The following is a 14,400-nucleotide window of genomic DNA, read 5'->3' on the forward strand; positions in this document are numbered from 1 at the left end:
AACAAACAGTCATTGCACAAGGAAATAGAATGTAAAGAATGAGAGTATTTTCCCCACATTGTTTTGATTTTTATTTCGCTCCGTCTGGTCTTCGCGTCATGGCCGTTAGAGGACAACGTGATTCAGACAAATCTATTCTAAAAGTCGACTGAACCTTAGCTCGTATATTGGTAAATTCGCTACTTTGTTTACTCGTATCTCAAGGCACAAACGTACACCCAAAATCTGTAGTGTTGTAGGCCTCCGTGCTAATATTGACTTTGCATCTGTCATATGTGCTAAATAGTTTTTTAAAGCTTCACATTCCCTTCATCTGCGTATAACTCAATCTTAAATCGAAGAAATGAATGAAAGTGTGTTTGCATGAAAATAAATAATTTGAGATCAGAACTCAAGCAGTTTGTAAAAGGGAGTTTTGGATTAAATCCAGATTGTGTTCCGCCCCAGATAGCGTCAACTCTTCTAGTGCCACGTTCTTTAAAAAAAAAAAAAAAAAAAGAGCAGGCCAAACCGTGGGAAGCTTTTTACGAACAGGATTGGTTGAAATATTTTCCACCATGCCTCTACTTCCGCCCATTTGTCCATTTCGCGTCACCGATTGGTTGAGCGCACGGCCAATTACAGTTGGTACTCAGTGAAGCGTCGCTGGTATCCAAGCTAGCAGCAGCAGCTTCATCCATCCTCGTCTTTCCGAGCAAAATCCCTCCAGTGTCAATCAAAGTCGCCGTTAGCTTAGCCTGCTAGCCACAGGTCACGCGATATAAATCGACCGGTGAATTTACGACGCAATGGCTCAGAAGAAAAGTCCCAAAACCCATTCCAAAAAAGGTTGGTGTTCTGTCTTGTCATGTTTGTGGCACACTCTTTCCCTTTCCGATTCGGCGGATTGCCGATGTCGGATCTTTTTCTGTTTTTGTTGCACGTCGAGAGGGACAAAAAACACGCTCGTTGTTTTCAACGTGAAGCATCAATCTTTTATTCGGCCAACACTTGCAACAAGCTTTACATTCATCTTGAAATTCTATTGAACGAACACTACTGTGTGTGTGTGTGTGTCTAAATAAGTATAGGTGTGTTCTATGCTTGCCCTATGCAGCAATCTTTCTTACATATCGATGGAAGTTTATTAGTTAGCTTTTTAAATGGCGCCGAACTTGCCTTCGAGTAAGAGAAAGTTAAACGTGACGATTTTCTGTTTGGATTTGGTTTAGCTTTCAGAGCTCGGAGCCCGTTTTTTTATGCTAGCTGCCAAAAGATCCACAACACGTCATCAATTGTGAAGCTTTTGCTGACTTGCTTTGCGTGACCGCAACATTCCTGGAAGTGAATGACGTAAGGATTATGCGCTTACAGCGCTTACGCAACACTCCGAGCTGTTGAAAACATCATCTCCTTGGTGCACAATTCATATACATTGATGAACATGACACCAAGCCTTCATATTCATGAATTGTAATTCACAGTCTGTTGTTTTACTGGTGTACACGTTACACATTGAGTATTAAACAGTTCATTGAAACACTTAGTTGGACAGTTCAGTTTTTGTGCAAGCCCCAGCCAGACCAAGACAAATTCGACGTCTTTTGACTTTCTTTTTTCACTGGAAACTGTCCTGCAAACTTACAAATAGTTGGGTAAACACAGCCAACTACAAAGTTCTAAGAATTGTTTACATTTTTAATCAAAGTTCGGCCTTGGGAGGAGGTCTGTGGACTACTTAGTGGCCTTCTAGTTTTCTAAATGTTCATGACAGCATTGCTAAAACAACAAATCTAATAGTGGCGTGAGACTTTAGCACAGTATTGTATGTCAAGGTTGTCTGCCTGACTTTGTCCTCTGTGGCATCTGACACACACAGAAACACGGAGAGCTGCGAGGTTTGTCGGCGCTAAGAATAGTGGCGATCGGGTTCCGGACCTCGCAATTGGTCAGCGCGAGGACGGCGAGGAGGAGGAGGCGCTTGTCTCTGTCTTGATGATTGACTCGCAGCCATCCCGCTCGTTGGTCACTTGCCTTCGTGTTGTCCCATCTCGTAGTTTGGATCATCTTTGTCGATGTGCTGTCTACAATTCCATGCGTTAGTTTGACGGGTTGCTCGGAAGGTTTGCTCCATGCAGCGCTACCGCCACTATGGCGCCTCCGCCCCCTCTTCAGCCCCCTCGGCAGCGCCGGCGGAGGAGCCCCACAGCACGCAGGAGGCGCTGAACGCCGATGAGGAGGTGTTTGACGAGCAGGTGGAGCCAGTCGAAAATGAGGAGGCTCAGGATGGCCTTAAGAAGGCAGGTAGGACCGGCCTCGAACTGGACTTTGGTTCCGCTCCTTCTTTTCTGGGTCCATTGATTTGCTTCTGCTCGGAGGAGCTCCTGTGGAGGCAGCCGCCGCCAAGGAGCCGGCTCCTCGGCTCTCTGGTGGGTGGCAACCTTCGGGATGGTCTCGCTTTGGTTTGGCATGGACCGGTTTGCTTTGGTTTGGCGGCCAGCTTGAATGTGTGTTCAGGCTTTAACCTTTCACATTTGAGCCGTGCGTGTTTGCGGTCGGTGATGACGATGACACCATTGTCAATTTGGAAGCTCTCAGCTGCTTCCCGAGGAACAGCTGTTGTTGGAGAGACCCCACCCCACCCTCCCGCCTGCACCGCCCGCAGCGTCGGGTTGCTGTTAAATGCGTTCCCGGGTCACTTTGACCTCTGCTTTTTTGTGACGCTTGAAAAAAGGTGTTTGCAACTTGAACCTGCGACGCGCCACCGCTGATCACTAAAAACTGCTTTGTGTGTTCAAGTCACGTGTGTTTGAGACTTAACATGCGCAACACGTCTCCCTGACTTTTGGGGACATGTTGAAATCTCGGCTCCAGCCTTCCTTTGTTTACATTTTGCATGCTTGTGTGGCTTTTTCCTCACACGTCACCAAAAAACTTGGGTTATTTGAACACTCTCAAATTGGAAGTGTCAATGTTTATACAAAGGTACCGAGAAATACGACTTGACTGATGAGTTTTTCAAGATCCACCATTTTTTTTTTTTATATAAGCAACCATTTGGCTAAAAGCATTGAACAGATTGACAGAGCGTTTGTTCACTCAGGAAATTCCTCTTAGCTTAACGTTGGAAAACAATGCAACACACGATTGACATGCTTACGTTAGCATCCATTGTCTTGGTTTTAGAAGCAACGAGAGTTTGAGGACAAAAAGTGGCGCAACGTACCGAGATATTAGATAACAATTCTCAAAGGAATATATTCGTCTTCTTCAAAAAACACAAAAAAAAACATCCAAAGTTGCAGCAATTGAATCGCAACACTGACTCTTTAATTCTTTTTATTTTCATGTTTTTATAAAGTACAATATTAAGAGAGGACATTTTTTTCCTCATTGAAAACACAATTTTTTTCCCGCCATATGTTCTCTTGGCGGACGGACAGTCAACAAAAAAATGACCCCCTAGCCCTTAAAAAATTTTTTTAAACATTCAAATAAATGGCTGACATGAACGAATTGTGCGTCTGACGTGTTTGCCGCGTGACGTCCTCAGAGGCAAAGTCGCCACCGCCGCCCTCGGAAAGCAAGAGCAGCAAGAAGGCGACGGGAGGAGACGCGGGGGGCGGAGCCAAGTATTCCGTCTTCACCTGGTTTGCGGTGCTGGCGCTGTTGGGCGTTTGGAGCTCGGTGGCCGTCGTCTACTTCGACATCGTCGATTACGACAGCGTCATCGGTAAGTGTCGCAGTTTTGATTATTTTGGGCCGTCAACGAAGGGGAAGACGACACTCTGCTTCGCTTCCGTCATCGTCTTCTTCTATTTTGTGTGTGTGCCGCGCACGCAGCCGGAGCTCAGGAGTTTCGTAGGAACTTTTCACAAGTTTTACAAGGTACGCTTTCGACACATCCGAGACAAAGCGTCCTGGCCGCTACCTTTTCTACTTCCTGTTTGTTTTCATACGTCTCCGCATGAAAGCTGTGCGGACGACGGCAGAAGTACAACATCGGCACTTTTTTGTTTTTAGTTTTTTTTCCCTTTCACTTCAACCAACATTGCCTCCAATCTGGCATAAACAAAAGTTCTATCGAATTTGTAAATAAGAAACAAGCGCTAATTGCGCCACCTCTCATCGTGCGTTCATTGTCGTCGTCGTTCGACACTTGCAAAAAAGATTGTTCAACTTCTTGTTTCTGCTGCAGGCAAGCTGGCGGCCTACGACACGGACGGAGACGGCGACTTCGATGTGGACGACGCCAAAGTCCTGCTCGGCAAGTCCCCGCTAATCTTTTCCTAATTGCGTCCTCGGAGGTGGTTCACAGTAACGCCAAGCCCAAAAACACGAGTGTGAGGCGGACGCGCAAACGCTGCCTTTGAAATGCGTCGTATTCGTAATGAAGGACGCCGGCCCGCAAACAGGAAGTCAGGGGGCGTAGCGATGCGCAAACAGGAAGTCAAGCTTGTTGGCTGCCGGCTGTGTCAACGACGACGTTAACTCCCTTCCTTTCTTTTCCCTCCATCACCGCCATCATCCTTTATTTGATCACATGGTTCATCCTTCACCCCTCCTTGTTTCGTGTTTTTTTTTTTTTTTTAAGTTCCCTTGCATCCCTCCCTCGCCATCGCCCCCTTTTTTCTCTTCTATTGTCTCTCTTTCTCTCGTCAGGCCTGACCAAAGATGGCGATGGTAGCGCGCAAGGCGAATCACTTGAGGAGGTTGTAAATATTTTGGCAGAGGAAGGTTCTGATTGGGTGTACGGCTTCTTCGCCTTCCTCTATGATGTCGTCAGCTCGCCTGTCGAGCAGGGCGAGGAAGAGGAAGAAGAGGAGGAGGATGGCGAGGAAGAGGCGGCCACAAGACGCCAGCAGGGCACTTCTTCTTACCTTGATGACGTGGAAGTCAAAGGGGTCATACTGGACCTTCAGAACCAATAGAAGAACTGGAAATGGAGGCCACGCTCGGCAAACTAGATGGACTGAAAGATTTTTTGGGATTGAGATCGTGGCCGCGCTCCAAACGGCTCGTGTCGTCTGACGTCGGGCACAAGTTGACAAAGTGTCCAAATCTTTTTTCTCCTCAGACCGGATAAAAATGTACGATAAGCTTCAGAGGTGAACTTAATTTGACCTCCAAACTTTTGAAATGAGTTTTTTTTTTTTTTTGCAAATGCTTGTCTATTTGTGGTGCGTCCAGTTTCCCTCGAGTGACCTTTTAAAGACGCTCACCGCTTTCGTCCTTCTCAGCTCAGCCAATTTCAATTCCTTTCCACGGTCAAATTTTGCTGTTCGGCTTCTTGTTTGTGAACACAAAGTTACGCAACGTTTACAGAAGGTCAAATTAAGTTCACCTTGAAAAGTTTGTTGCATTTTTCATTCCTCCTGAATTTTCCCCCCAAAGTTTTTTCTTTGGCACACTTTCCACACACGCCGAGGCCCGTTTTTATTTTCTGTTGAGTTTTCAGAGCGTCTCCCATTCGCCAGGCCCACCTCGGTCGGCTCCAATGAAGCTGCGATGAGCTTCAGTTTTTCTTTTCTTTTTGAACCTAGAAAAGGCGCCGGTGCGTTGGCGAACGATCGATTTTCTCACTGACCAAAGCCCTGTGCCTGTTTTGTCGCTTCAGATGACGGCAAGGTCAAAGGTTGTCGCCGGAGGCAGGCACTCAGGAAAGGTACACGTGTGAGCGTGTTGTGTTGCCGTGCATGCGTGTCGAGTGTGCGGCTGGCGGCGCACGCACGCATGACACACTTTCGGTCGTCTGCTTTCGGAACCGGAAGCACGAACACCGACGACTCGACAAGTGCTCCGCATGTTTGTTGCCGTGGTAACCGAACCGCCACAAGTACGGGACTCAACTTGAGTCAGACTTAAAGCGCCATTTTTTATTTTTTTTTTCATATTTTCGTTCGTGAGACTCGCATGTTTGCTTTTGAAAATCGTCAATTTTCAAGATTTTTCATCCGAGTGGGAACAATTGCAGACGTTGCCATGATCTAAAACTGGGGTGTCAGTTTCTGAAGACTTTTTTTTTTTTTGTGTGTGTGAAGTGCTTCGAGAAGTGGACGACAATCCTGATGAGATGGAAGTGGATGAAGGTAGTGTTGGGACGTACGCGTGACTTTTTTTTTTTTTTTTTTTTTTTAGTAAGTGTTGATGTGATTTTGGAATCTTAGCAGCAGCTCTCTGTCTTTTCTTTTTTGTTGTTGTTTCCTGTGTGGCGTCCCAGACGACATTTCAGAAGAATCAACTCTGCGGAAGAACGCAACTGGAGGTAGAAGAACTGCGCCGGCATGTGTGTGAACGTTGCTTTCAGCGCCGTGAATGCTAAGAGCGTTAGCATGAGGTTGCGCCCCCCCCCCACCGCCGCAAACACAACCGGACTGCGAGCCCGGTTGCCCGTCGCGGCGCGTTTCCTTGATGCCGACTATGTTCCGCCTGCAGAACTTCCTATCCGAGACCACGCCTTGCGCTCTGCCCTACGAGAAGAACTGAGCGCCATCAGTGAGGAGACCGAGGCCAAGAGGATCGCCCGCGTCGCCCTCGCCGAAATCAAAAGGCTCCTCGCCGACGAAGACCAAGGCGGGGAGACGACCTGGCAGCTCAAGATGAAGACGCTGGAGGTCACCCAAGAGCAACTCAAGCTGCAAAAGGAGAGCATAGCGTTGGAAAAGGAGAGGATGGAGGTGGAGAAAAGGAGGATGGCGGTGGAGAGGGAAAGGATGGAGTGGGAGAAAGCCGACAATGAGAGAAGACAGCGGGAGAAGGCGGAGAAGGAAAGGATGGCGCGGGAGAAGGCGGAGCAAGAGACACTTGCTCTAGAGAAAGCCAAGCAAGAGCGGGAACAGCTTGAAAAGAACGAGAGGGAGCGCTTGGTTCGGGAGCAAGAGGCCACCAAGGAAAGGGAAGAGAGGGAGCGCTTGGCCAGAGAGAAGAGCCAAGAGGAAAGGAAGGAAAGGGAGCGACGGCAAAAAGAACAGGAAAAGGAGAAAGCGGAGCGCCAAAGGCAAGAAATAGAAAGAGCGGAGAAAGAGCGCGCCAGAGTGGCTGAGGAGAAGGAGAAGGAGCTGCGTCTTTCTCGCGAGAAGGCCGTCCGCGACAAGACGGAGGCGGAGCGGCCCGACGCCAGGAAGGCAAATAGCACTCAGACTCCGGAGGAGAAAAGTCAGCGAGCCGGCGTGACGGCGGTCAGGAGGGAAAAGGGCGCGGTCGCCGACAAGATGGCCGCCAGCGGGAGGAAGAAGTAAACTCTCCTCTTGCTCATATTTGGACTCTTCTCTTTTTTTTTTTTTTTTCTGTGGTGAAGCAGCGGCGCCGTTTGGATTCAGACACTCATTCCCTACTGCCTACGTTCATTCTAGGAATTTTTAGAAAGAAAAAATCATTTTGGAAGAGCGCTCGGGTGTTGCTTCGTCTTCTCGAATTAATATTGAAAGAAAACGCTTTGGTTTCCAACAAACGATGTTGACGACTGAAGAGGAACTTCGTTTAGTCCGACTTTGGCCAGCTCAGGTAGAAAAGTAGTGCTTCGCCGCCATCGGCTGACATCGCCAAGCAATTCAACCTTTCCGGTAGTCGCGTTTCAAGTGAGCCGCGTTGTTTCCTGCTTTTTGAAATGCCTTGCGGGGCATCATCGGAACACTCGCGACATAATCCGGAAGCACTCCGAAATGGTTTACTCGAGCTCGTGAGGAAGATTGCGAATGATTCCTGACACGGCCGAGCCGATTTGTTGTTCATCTTCTTGTGTGTGTGTGCGCATTGTAAATTCCTTCTTTCCCCTCCAAGTGTAAAATAAAACTTACAATGGTGCCTTCCTCTCTCTTTCCTGATTGCTCCCAAATTCCCCAAAAGTCGCACCTTTTGAAAATGTTTTCAGCATTTACTGTGAACCACCTCAGGTGTGCTCGTCTCGTCATGCCACGTTCATGTTGAGATGAACGCGCACGGGACGCCACGGCGAGCTGCTCCTGCGTGTGCTCGGAATTTAAGTGAGCGTTTTGTGTGTCTTTGTTGTGTTGTCGCATCTCCAAACAGGCCTGAAAGAAACGCCAAGTCAGGCGCAGCCAACTGAAGAGGGAACGGCTGAATACACGCATGCGAGTGGTGGCAAGTAACAAAGTTACACAAAAAAAGCACCTGACTTCTTTTTTTTTTTTTTTTAATTTTTAATTCCTCCTTGAATGTCAAAGTAAATCTAGAACAAAGAAATGCACTCATTTTGTCATTTAAGCAGCACGCCTATAATGCTAATGCATTATAGGAAATGCCATAGACAGGCTAACAAATAACATATGTATGGCGATGTTAAAATGCTGTCAACTCATATTTGAATCCATGTAAACACAAATGGAAAGAGTTAAAAGGCAAACCAAAAAAGTGTTTTGGGGATGGCGGGAACGGATCAACAGAACCTCCCTTCATTTTAAGGAGGAAAGATGATTTTCAACTTACAAACGTTCTCACCAAAGAAGCTAAACGCATATCTCAAAGCATCACAGTACTTATGCCACCTCTGACACACACAAAAACAAATGAAGTAGCAACATTGACCACCATTGTAAAATCTATTAAAGGATCTTCACTTTTGTCACGGTTTAAATCAAGAACATTTTAGGTCATCCATTTTTTGGTCGCATCGACGCACTCGAGGAAGGAGCTCAGGTGCTTGAGCGGGGAACTAGATCTGAACAGTGAAAACACAAGGACCAGACCAAGTACCGACATTCAAAAAGTACAAGTGAAAAAATCTTTGACTGTGCACCGAGCTCCGTCGGACATCGCGCATTGCTAACTTTGCACATAAAACCTGAACGAATGTTCGTTAGCTGTCACACGTGACACACTCAAAATGATACTTTTTGTTTGGTGGGTTTTTAAATCCATTTTTTCCAAGAAAGTTCCAAGTCCAAAACTTGAAACGCTTAAGTCTCGATTCTGTGTCGGTACTTCAACGTATGAGTACTGGCCAGCGCATTTAAAGATGGATTCTCGTCATTATCGATATGCCAGAACGTGCTGAAGAGCAGTCGAGCAAGCGACAAGATGCAGCGACAGCGGAGGAGGGCGACTCGGTGGAAGCGCGTAAGGAGGAATCGACTGCTGATGAGCAGCGGAGCAATCAGCAAAGTGCGGAGCCACGCGGGGAGGAGCCACGCGGGGAGGAGCCACGCGGGGAGGAGCCACGCGGGGAGGAGCCACGCGGGGAGGAGCCACGCGGGGAGGAGCATTCGGAAACGACCACACCAGAAGACTTGCCGACAAGTGTGTGACGCAACAATGTGCTTGTCACCTCGTGTGTGTTAACGTGCGTGATGACACACTTCCTGTGCGTTTGTGCATGTTAGTCTCGGACGCTGAGGATGTGGACTCTGAAATCCAAGGTTTGTCGTGCACCCTTTGACAGTCTGCTTGATTCAACGGAAAACGTTTCATGTTTCTTTCTTTCCCCCTCATCTTTGCGCGTGTGTGTGCGCGCGCGTGTGTCCTGCAGCTGCTGTTCCTCTTCCTGCGTTTGTAGAAGAGGACTTTGTAGCAGGTGAGGACAACAAATGTATTTTCCTAAACATTGTAGGGATTTCTTTTTTTTTTTGAGGGGCGGGCGGATTAATGGCATTTCTATTTCTTTCAATTGAGGAAGATGACTTGAGATAATTTTGTTTTTTGTTTAGTTTTTGTTTGTTTTGTAGTTTGTTTTCATTCCTGCGGGGAATTGAAACCCCCAAAACATAGTTGCTCTGTCACTTCTGCTCTCATCTCAACACGATGACTTGATGAAGAACAAAAAGCAAGATCCACACCGAATCTTTCCATTTTAGATTATTTCAATCTCCTCGTGTGATATGCGGAGCATCCTTATGGTGTGTACGGTGTGTTGTTTTCTTTTTTGTGTCTTCTCGATGGTGTGGCTTCACCTCGATCGTGTCTTTCAGAGGACGACGTGGACGCCATCGACACGAGCGGAGGTGAGCTCGTCAGTGGCCGTCTGACGACCGAACGCGGTCTCGCCGATGTTTCAAGTGTTGATGTTTTGTGCTCGTAGTCTTGGTGGAGGAGCCGCCGTCGGAGGAGAGCGTCGGTAAGCCGGCAGATCACCTGAATGTTTGTACATCAAACCGACTCTTTTTCTTGTTTGCGCTCAAGTGAAATCTGCAAAAGATTTGACGAGCTCCAAATGGACACATGCAGAAGGTAGAGTATATTCCCTCGTTTTTTTTTTTTTTTATTTGGATTTGATGTGTAAAGCGAGTTTGTTTTTCGCGTCAGAGTCTGCGTCGCCAGCGGAGCGGCGGTCCGATCCTGTGGAAGCTCCGAGTGAGAACGCCGCCGAGAGCAGCAGAGCTGCTGAGGGTGAGCACGGCGAGACCACAAACATGTTTCACGGCAGGACATATTCATCATTTCTCATTATCAATAATGCGGATTCCGTAAATGCTGCAACTTCAAGGCTCGTCCAACCGAATGTTAATGGATTTTTTTTTTCCAATTTTATTTTGCGGTGCAGTGGAATCTGCACAAGATGTGACAAGCGCCAAGTTGCCACAAGACAAAGGTAAATTCCTTTTTTGAAACGGATCCAGCTTTCTTGTGTCGTTATAGTGACGCCCTGTTTATCGATCGAAAGCGATAGAAAGAAAGCGCATAAAAAAAAAAACATTGTAGCTCAAGTTTTATCCCTCGCGCATGCTTTTAACGCATTTCAACTCACCGAAAGACTTATAGCGTAACATTGTCTATTCAAACCCGGAAATGTTGAACCAAATTTTGTCTTAACGAAAGCCGACGAGCTTTATGCTTACATGTAATGCAAAATGCCATAGATGGGCTAATGGTCATTAGCAATTGATTAATTGTACTTTAACAGGTCGCACCAACATATTCACAAAAAAAAAAAAACCTCATTGGCCTGACTTCTCTCGGCTTTGATGGAACAACAACTGTCACTGCCGCTCTCATTCTTTGTACTTTGGTTATGTGCATCAGAGCCACCGGTGCGAGCGGACAAGCAGTCTGAGGCAGATGAAGCACCCTGTGACACTTGTGGAGAGAGCAGCACGCCTGAGAGTGAGCGCACCAACACACACACGCACACTTTCTGCCACTGGCGGCTGCTCTGGACAAGCGAAATTTAAATCTTTGCTCCGTGATATTTAATTTGTAAGTCATTTTCTTTTTATTTTGGAATGTTTCTCTTGGCTTGACTACTTCCAGTACGTGTCTTTGGATGTGAGTTTATTCATCCCATCCGATTTCAGCGTCCATGTGTGTCATGCGCCGCCACTTCACCATCACTCTTGCTGGCTTTTTAAGGCCGACTTGACTCGATTTGAATTTAAAATGTGCCTGCCGTGGAGAGAAAGCAAAGCGTGGAGAGTCTCTGTCGCACCGATGCCCGGGCCCTCCATCATTGCCAACTGCCTCTCCGAATATCGACACTCACTTCTTACTTCCTCTTCTTTGTGGCCATGTGCGTCTTCTTCACCAATCTTCTTCAAACGATCGATGTGCCGCGTTCATTTGCCATCCAGCTGGCCCACCGCAACCTGCGCTTTTTTTTCATCCACTTGATTGGTCGGTCAAAGTGAGCAAAGTTAAACAAGCAAAAGGGTTGAGCCTCTGCATGAAACGAAGGAGCCGCCGCAGCCTCACGTTGACGTTGTGATTCTTTTTTGTCATAGAAACGGCCGCGGAGAAGCCCAAAGAAAAAGGTAAAGAAGAGACGGCCATTTTTTTCCCGTTGGTGAAAATGCTTCTTATGCTCACGATTGTCCTCCAGCCGCAAAGAAGAAAGCCAAATTGCTCAACAAGTTGGACAAAAGCATCAAAACAGAACTGGATGCTGCCGAGAAACTTCGCAAGAAAGTACGTGACCCTCGAATGCACCTCAGTTGAATCCCACAGTCCGTTAACGTGCGCGCGCGCGCGTGTGTGTGCATCAGGGAAAAGTCGAGGCGGCACTGCAAGCCTTTGAGACTTTGGTGCAGCAACACCCGCAGAGCCCCCGCGCTCACTTTGGAAAAGCGCAGGTGCTCAGTTGTTCCCAATCATGACACGCAACTTTTCCAAGTTGTCAACTGAAACATACGCACACACAAACGTTGCTCATCTGCTGTGAAAAGCAAGTGAAGGGATGACTTCAAACCCGCAGGCGGAAGACGACCTGGCCGAGAAGCAGCACAGCAACGACATGTTGCAGAAGGCCATCGGCAGCTACAAAGACGCCGCAGAGCTTCCGGACGCCACCGCCGACCTCGTCCGAGCGGCCCTCAAGAGACGAGCAGAGCGCCAGCAGTTCCTGGGTAAGCGCTCATGTTCCCGTGGCAACCACAGCACACACGCACACCTCATTTGAAAGAATTTAGGAGTGGACTCGCGTACGTACACAATATTGCAAATTGCCACCATAGAACCAGCAGCTCCCCCCAATTTCATTTCAGGGCGCATGCGGGGCGCTGTGGCCACGCTGGAGAAGTTGGTGCAGATCTTCCCGGAAGACGTCGGTATGAAGAACGACCTTGGCGTGGCTTACCTGTTGCTGGGCGACAACAAAGGTGCCAAGACGGTCTATGAGGAGGTGAGCGACGTTGCCCGCTTCTTCTTCTTCTTGTGTTCATCGTCGTTAGTCTCACCGGCGCTCTCTCGTCAGGTTCTGGCGGTTGCCCCCGGCGACGGCTTTGCCAAGGTTCACTACGGCTTCATCCTGAAGTCGGAGAACAAGATTGCAGAGAGCATTCCGTACCTCAAGGTCTGTGAACGGGTTTTTTTTGTTGTTGTTGTTTTTTCACACTTTGAATGTGTGCGGCGGCACCAGGAGGGCCTGGAATCCGGAGAGCCCGGCACGGACGACGGACGTTTCTACTTCCACCTGGGAGACGCCCTGCAGAGGGTCGGAGACGAGAGCGTGAGTGTTTGTGACTCGCTTTCCGTGGGCAACCTGTGAACCCCCATCTTTCATGACGCGCCCGCGAGAGGCGAAAATCAAGAATATAGTTGAAAAATTAGCGGCTGCCCATTGCGGCGCATGCGTGTGCCGCAGGCGTACTACTGGTACCAGGTGGGCCACGAGCGGGGACACTTTGCGTCCGTGTGGCAGAGGTCACTCTACAACGTGGATGGGCTCAAGGCGCAGCCCTGGTGGACCCCAAATGAGACCGGATACACGGATCTGGTCAAGGTAAGACCTTAGGAGGATGTTTTTTCCCTCCAGGATTCAACGGCCGTGTTTGTGTTCAGGCACTGGAGAAGAACTGGAAGATGATCCGGGACGAGTCGATGGCCGTGATGGACCAAAAGACGGGCCGGTTTGTACCCGAGGAGGAGAACCTGAGGGAGAAAGGAGAATGGGGCCAGTACACACTCTGGCAGCAAGGTCCACTTTGGGATTTTGTTTGGTCGTCATGCGTGGAATCCACATCCGCTCAACTCACGATACAAACGTTTGTATTCAGGGAAGAAATCGGCGACTTCCTGTCAGGCTGTTCCGAAGACTTGCTCGCTACTGGAGAGATTTCCTGAGGCCACCGGCTGCAAAAGAGGACAGGTGTCTAAATGATGGCATGCGAGGTTTGAATGGCGCCTTCAACTCATTGGGGGAATGTGCGTGCGTGTAGATTAAGTTCTCCGTGATGCAAGCGGGCACGCACGTGTGGCCGCACACGGGTCCCACCAACTGTCGACTGAGGATGCACCTCGGCCTCGTCGTGCCCAAACGCGGCTGCAGGATCCGATGCACGGACCGGAGCAGGTAGCGATATGGAACGCGCCCAATGCTGGCAAAGAACGGCGCTGGACTTGAGCTGACCGCTTGTCCTTTTTTTCTTCTCCACGGCCAAGAGAGTGGGAGGAGGGCAAAGTGTTGATCTTCGACGACTCTTTCGAGCACGAGGTCTGGCAGGAAGCGGACACGTTCCGCCTCATCTTCATCGTAGACGTGTGGCACCCGCAGCTGACGGCGTACCAGAGACAGACGCTCAGCGCCATCTAGACGAGACGCTCAGGACGGGCCGGAGCGTCTTCTGGGTTAGACTACTGACCACGCACACACACACACACACTTTGACTGACTCTTGTGTTCAATGTTTGTAGAATTTATTTGTGGAAAAACCTCGGCGTGACTGTCCCTCGCTCATCTTGTCTTTTCCTACTAGCTCACTTTTCCTCTTCACTTTTGTATGATCACGACAACCAGCAGATGTTTTAAGAGATTTTATTTTTATTAAAAATGACGCCAAAAATCACACTGGGTTTTTCTTTGTTTGTTTTTTGGCTTGTTTTCGGTGAGTCCCGGGTGGGCAAAGCTGTTGTTTTTTTTTTATTAATTACCGTGATAAATATTTGTTTCAATTATTTAATTCAAATATGAAAAAATAGTAATTAATGGTACAAATAGAGTTCACGTGTATTTCTTATTTATTGTAAATGACATTTAAA

At 48.2% G+C, this 14,400-nt stretch overlaps 2 protein-coding genes across 7 annotated transcripts; both read left to right on the forward strand.

Moving 5' to 3' along the window:
• Positions 1 to 624: 624 nt before the first annotated feature.
• unm_hu7910 (un-named hu7910) lies at positions 625 to 14,207 on the forward strand. Of its 6 annotated transcripts, XM_088282287.1 has the most exons (28): positions 1,906 to 2,283; positions 2,358 to 2,408; positions 3,533 to 3,712; positions 3,823 to 3,867; positions 4,178 to 4,246; positions 8,008 to 8,079; positions 8,983 to 9,103; positions 9,149 to 9,234; positions 9,318 to 9,353; positions 9,464 to 9,508; positions 9,903 to 9,935; positions 10,013 to 10,048; positions 10,114 to 10,161; positions 10,237 to 10,320; positions 10,475 to 10,522; positions 10,954 to 11,034; positions 11,649 to 11,678; positions 11,747 to 11,832; positions 11,910 to 11,996; positions 12,119 to 12,269; positions 12,408 to 12,544; positions 12,617 to 12,715; positions 12,782 to 12,871; positions 13,007 to 13,144; positions 13,204 to 13,339; positions 13,419 to 13,510; positions 13,581 to 13,714; positions 13,804 to 14,207. In XM_088282287.1, exons 1-28 carry the CDS (start codon positions 2,112 to 2,114, stop codon positions 13,952 to 13,954), a joined length of 2,538 nt encoding a protein of 845 aa, XP_088138413.1. In that variant the 5' UTR covers positions 1,906 to 2,111; the 3' UTR covers positions 13,955 to 14,207. The 6 variants fall into 6 exon arrangements, with proteins under 6 accessions (XP_088138415.1, XP_088138413.1, XP_088138410.1 ...); XM_088282284.1 differs by having other exon boundaries at positions 8,983 to 9,234; XM_088282285.1 differs by having other exon boundaries at positions 2,361 to 2,408; positions 8,983 to 9,234.
• LOC148318726 (uncharacterized) lies at positions 5,850 to 7,712 on the forward strand. The gene is made up of 3 exons (XM_088282297.1): positions 5,850 to 6,068; positions 6,200 to 6,244; positions 6,415 to 7,712. The coding sequence occupies exons 1-3, from the start codon at positions 6,053 to 6,055 to the stop codon at positions 7,215 to 7,217; spliced, it is 864 nt and encodes a 287-aa protein (XP_088138423.1). The 5' UTR covers positions 5,850 to 6,052; the 3' UTR covers positions 7,218 to 7,712.
• Positions 14,208 to 14,400: the final 193 nt, after the last annotated feature.

The sequence above is a fragment of the Idiotropiscis lumnitzeri genome, chromosome 19 (assembly GCF_059441095.1).
Source record: "Idiotropiscis lumnitzeri isolate Australia: NSW breed Sydney's pygmy pipehorse chromosome 19, RoL_Ilum_1.0, whole genome shotgun sequence".
In the NCBI taxonomy this organism is placed as follows: domain Eukaryota; kingdom Metazoa; phylum Chordata; class Actinopteri; order Syngnathiformes; family Syngnathidae; genus Idiotropiscis; species Idiotropiscis lumnitzeri.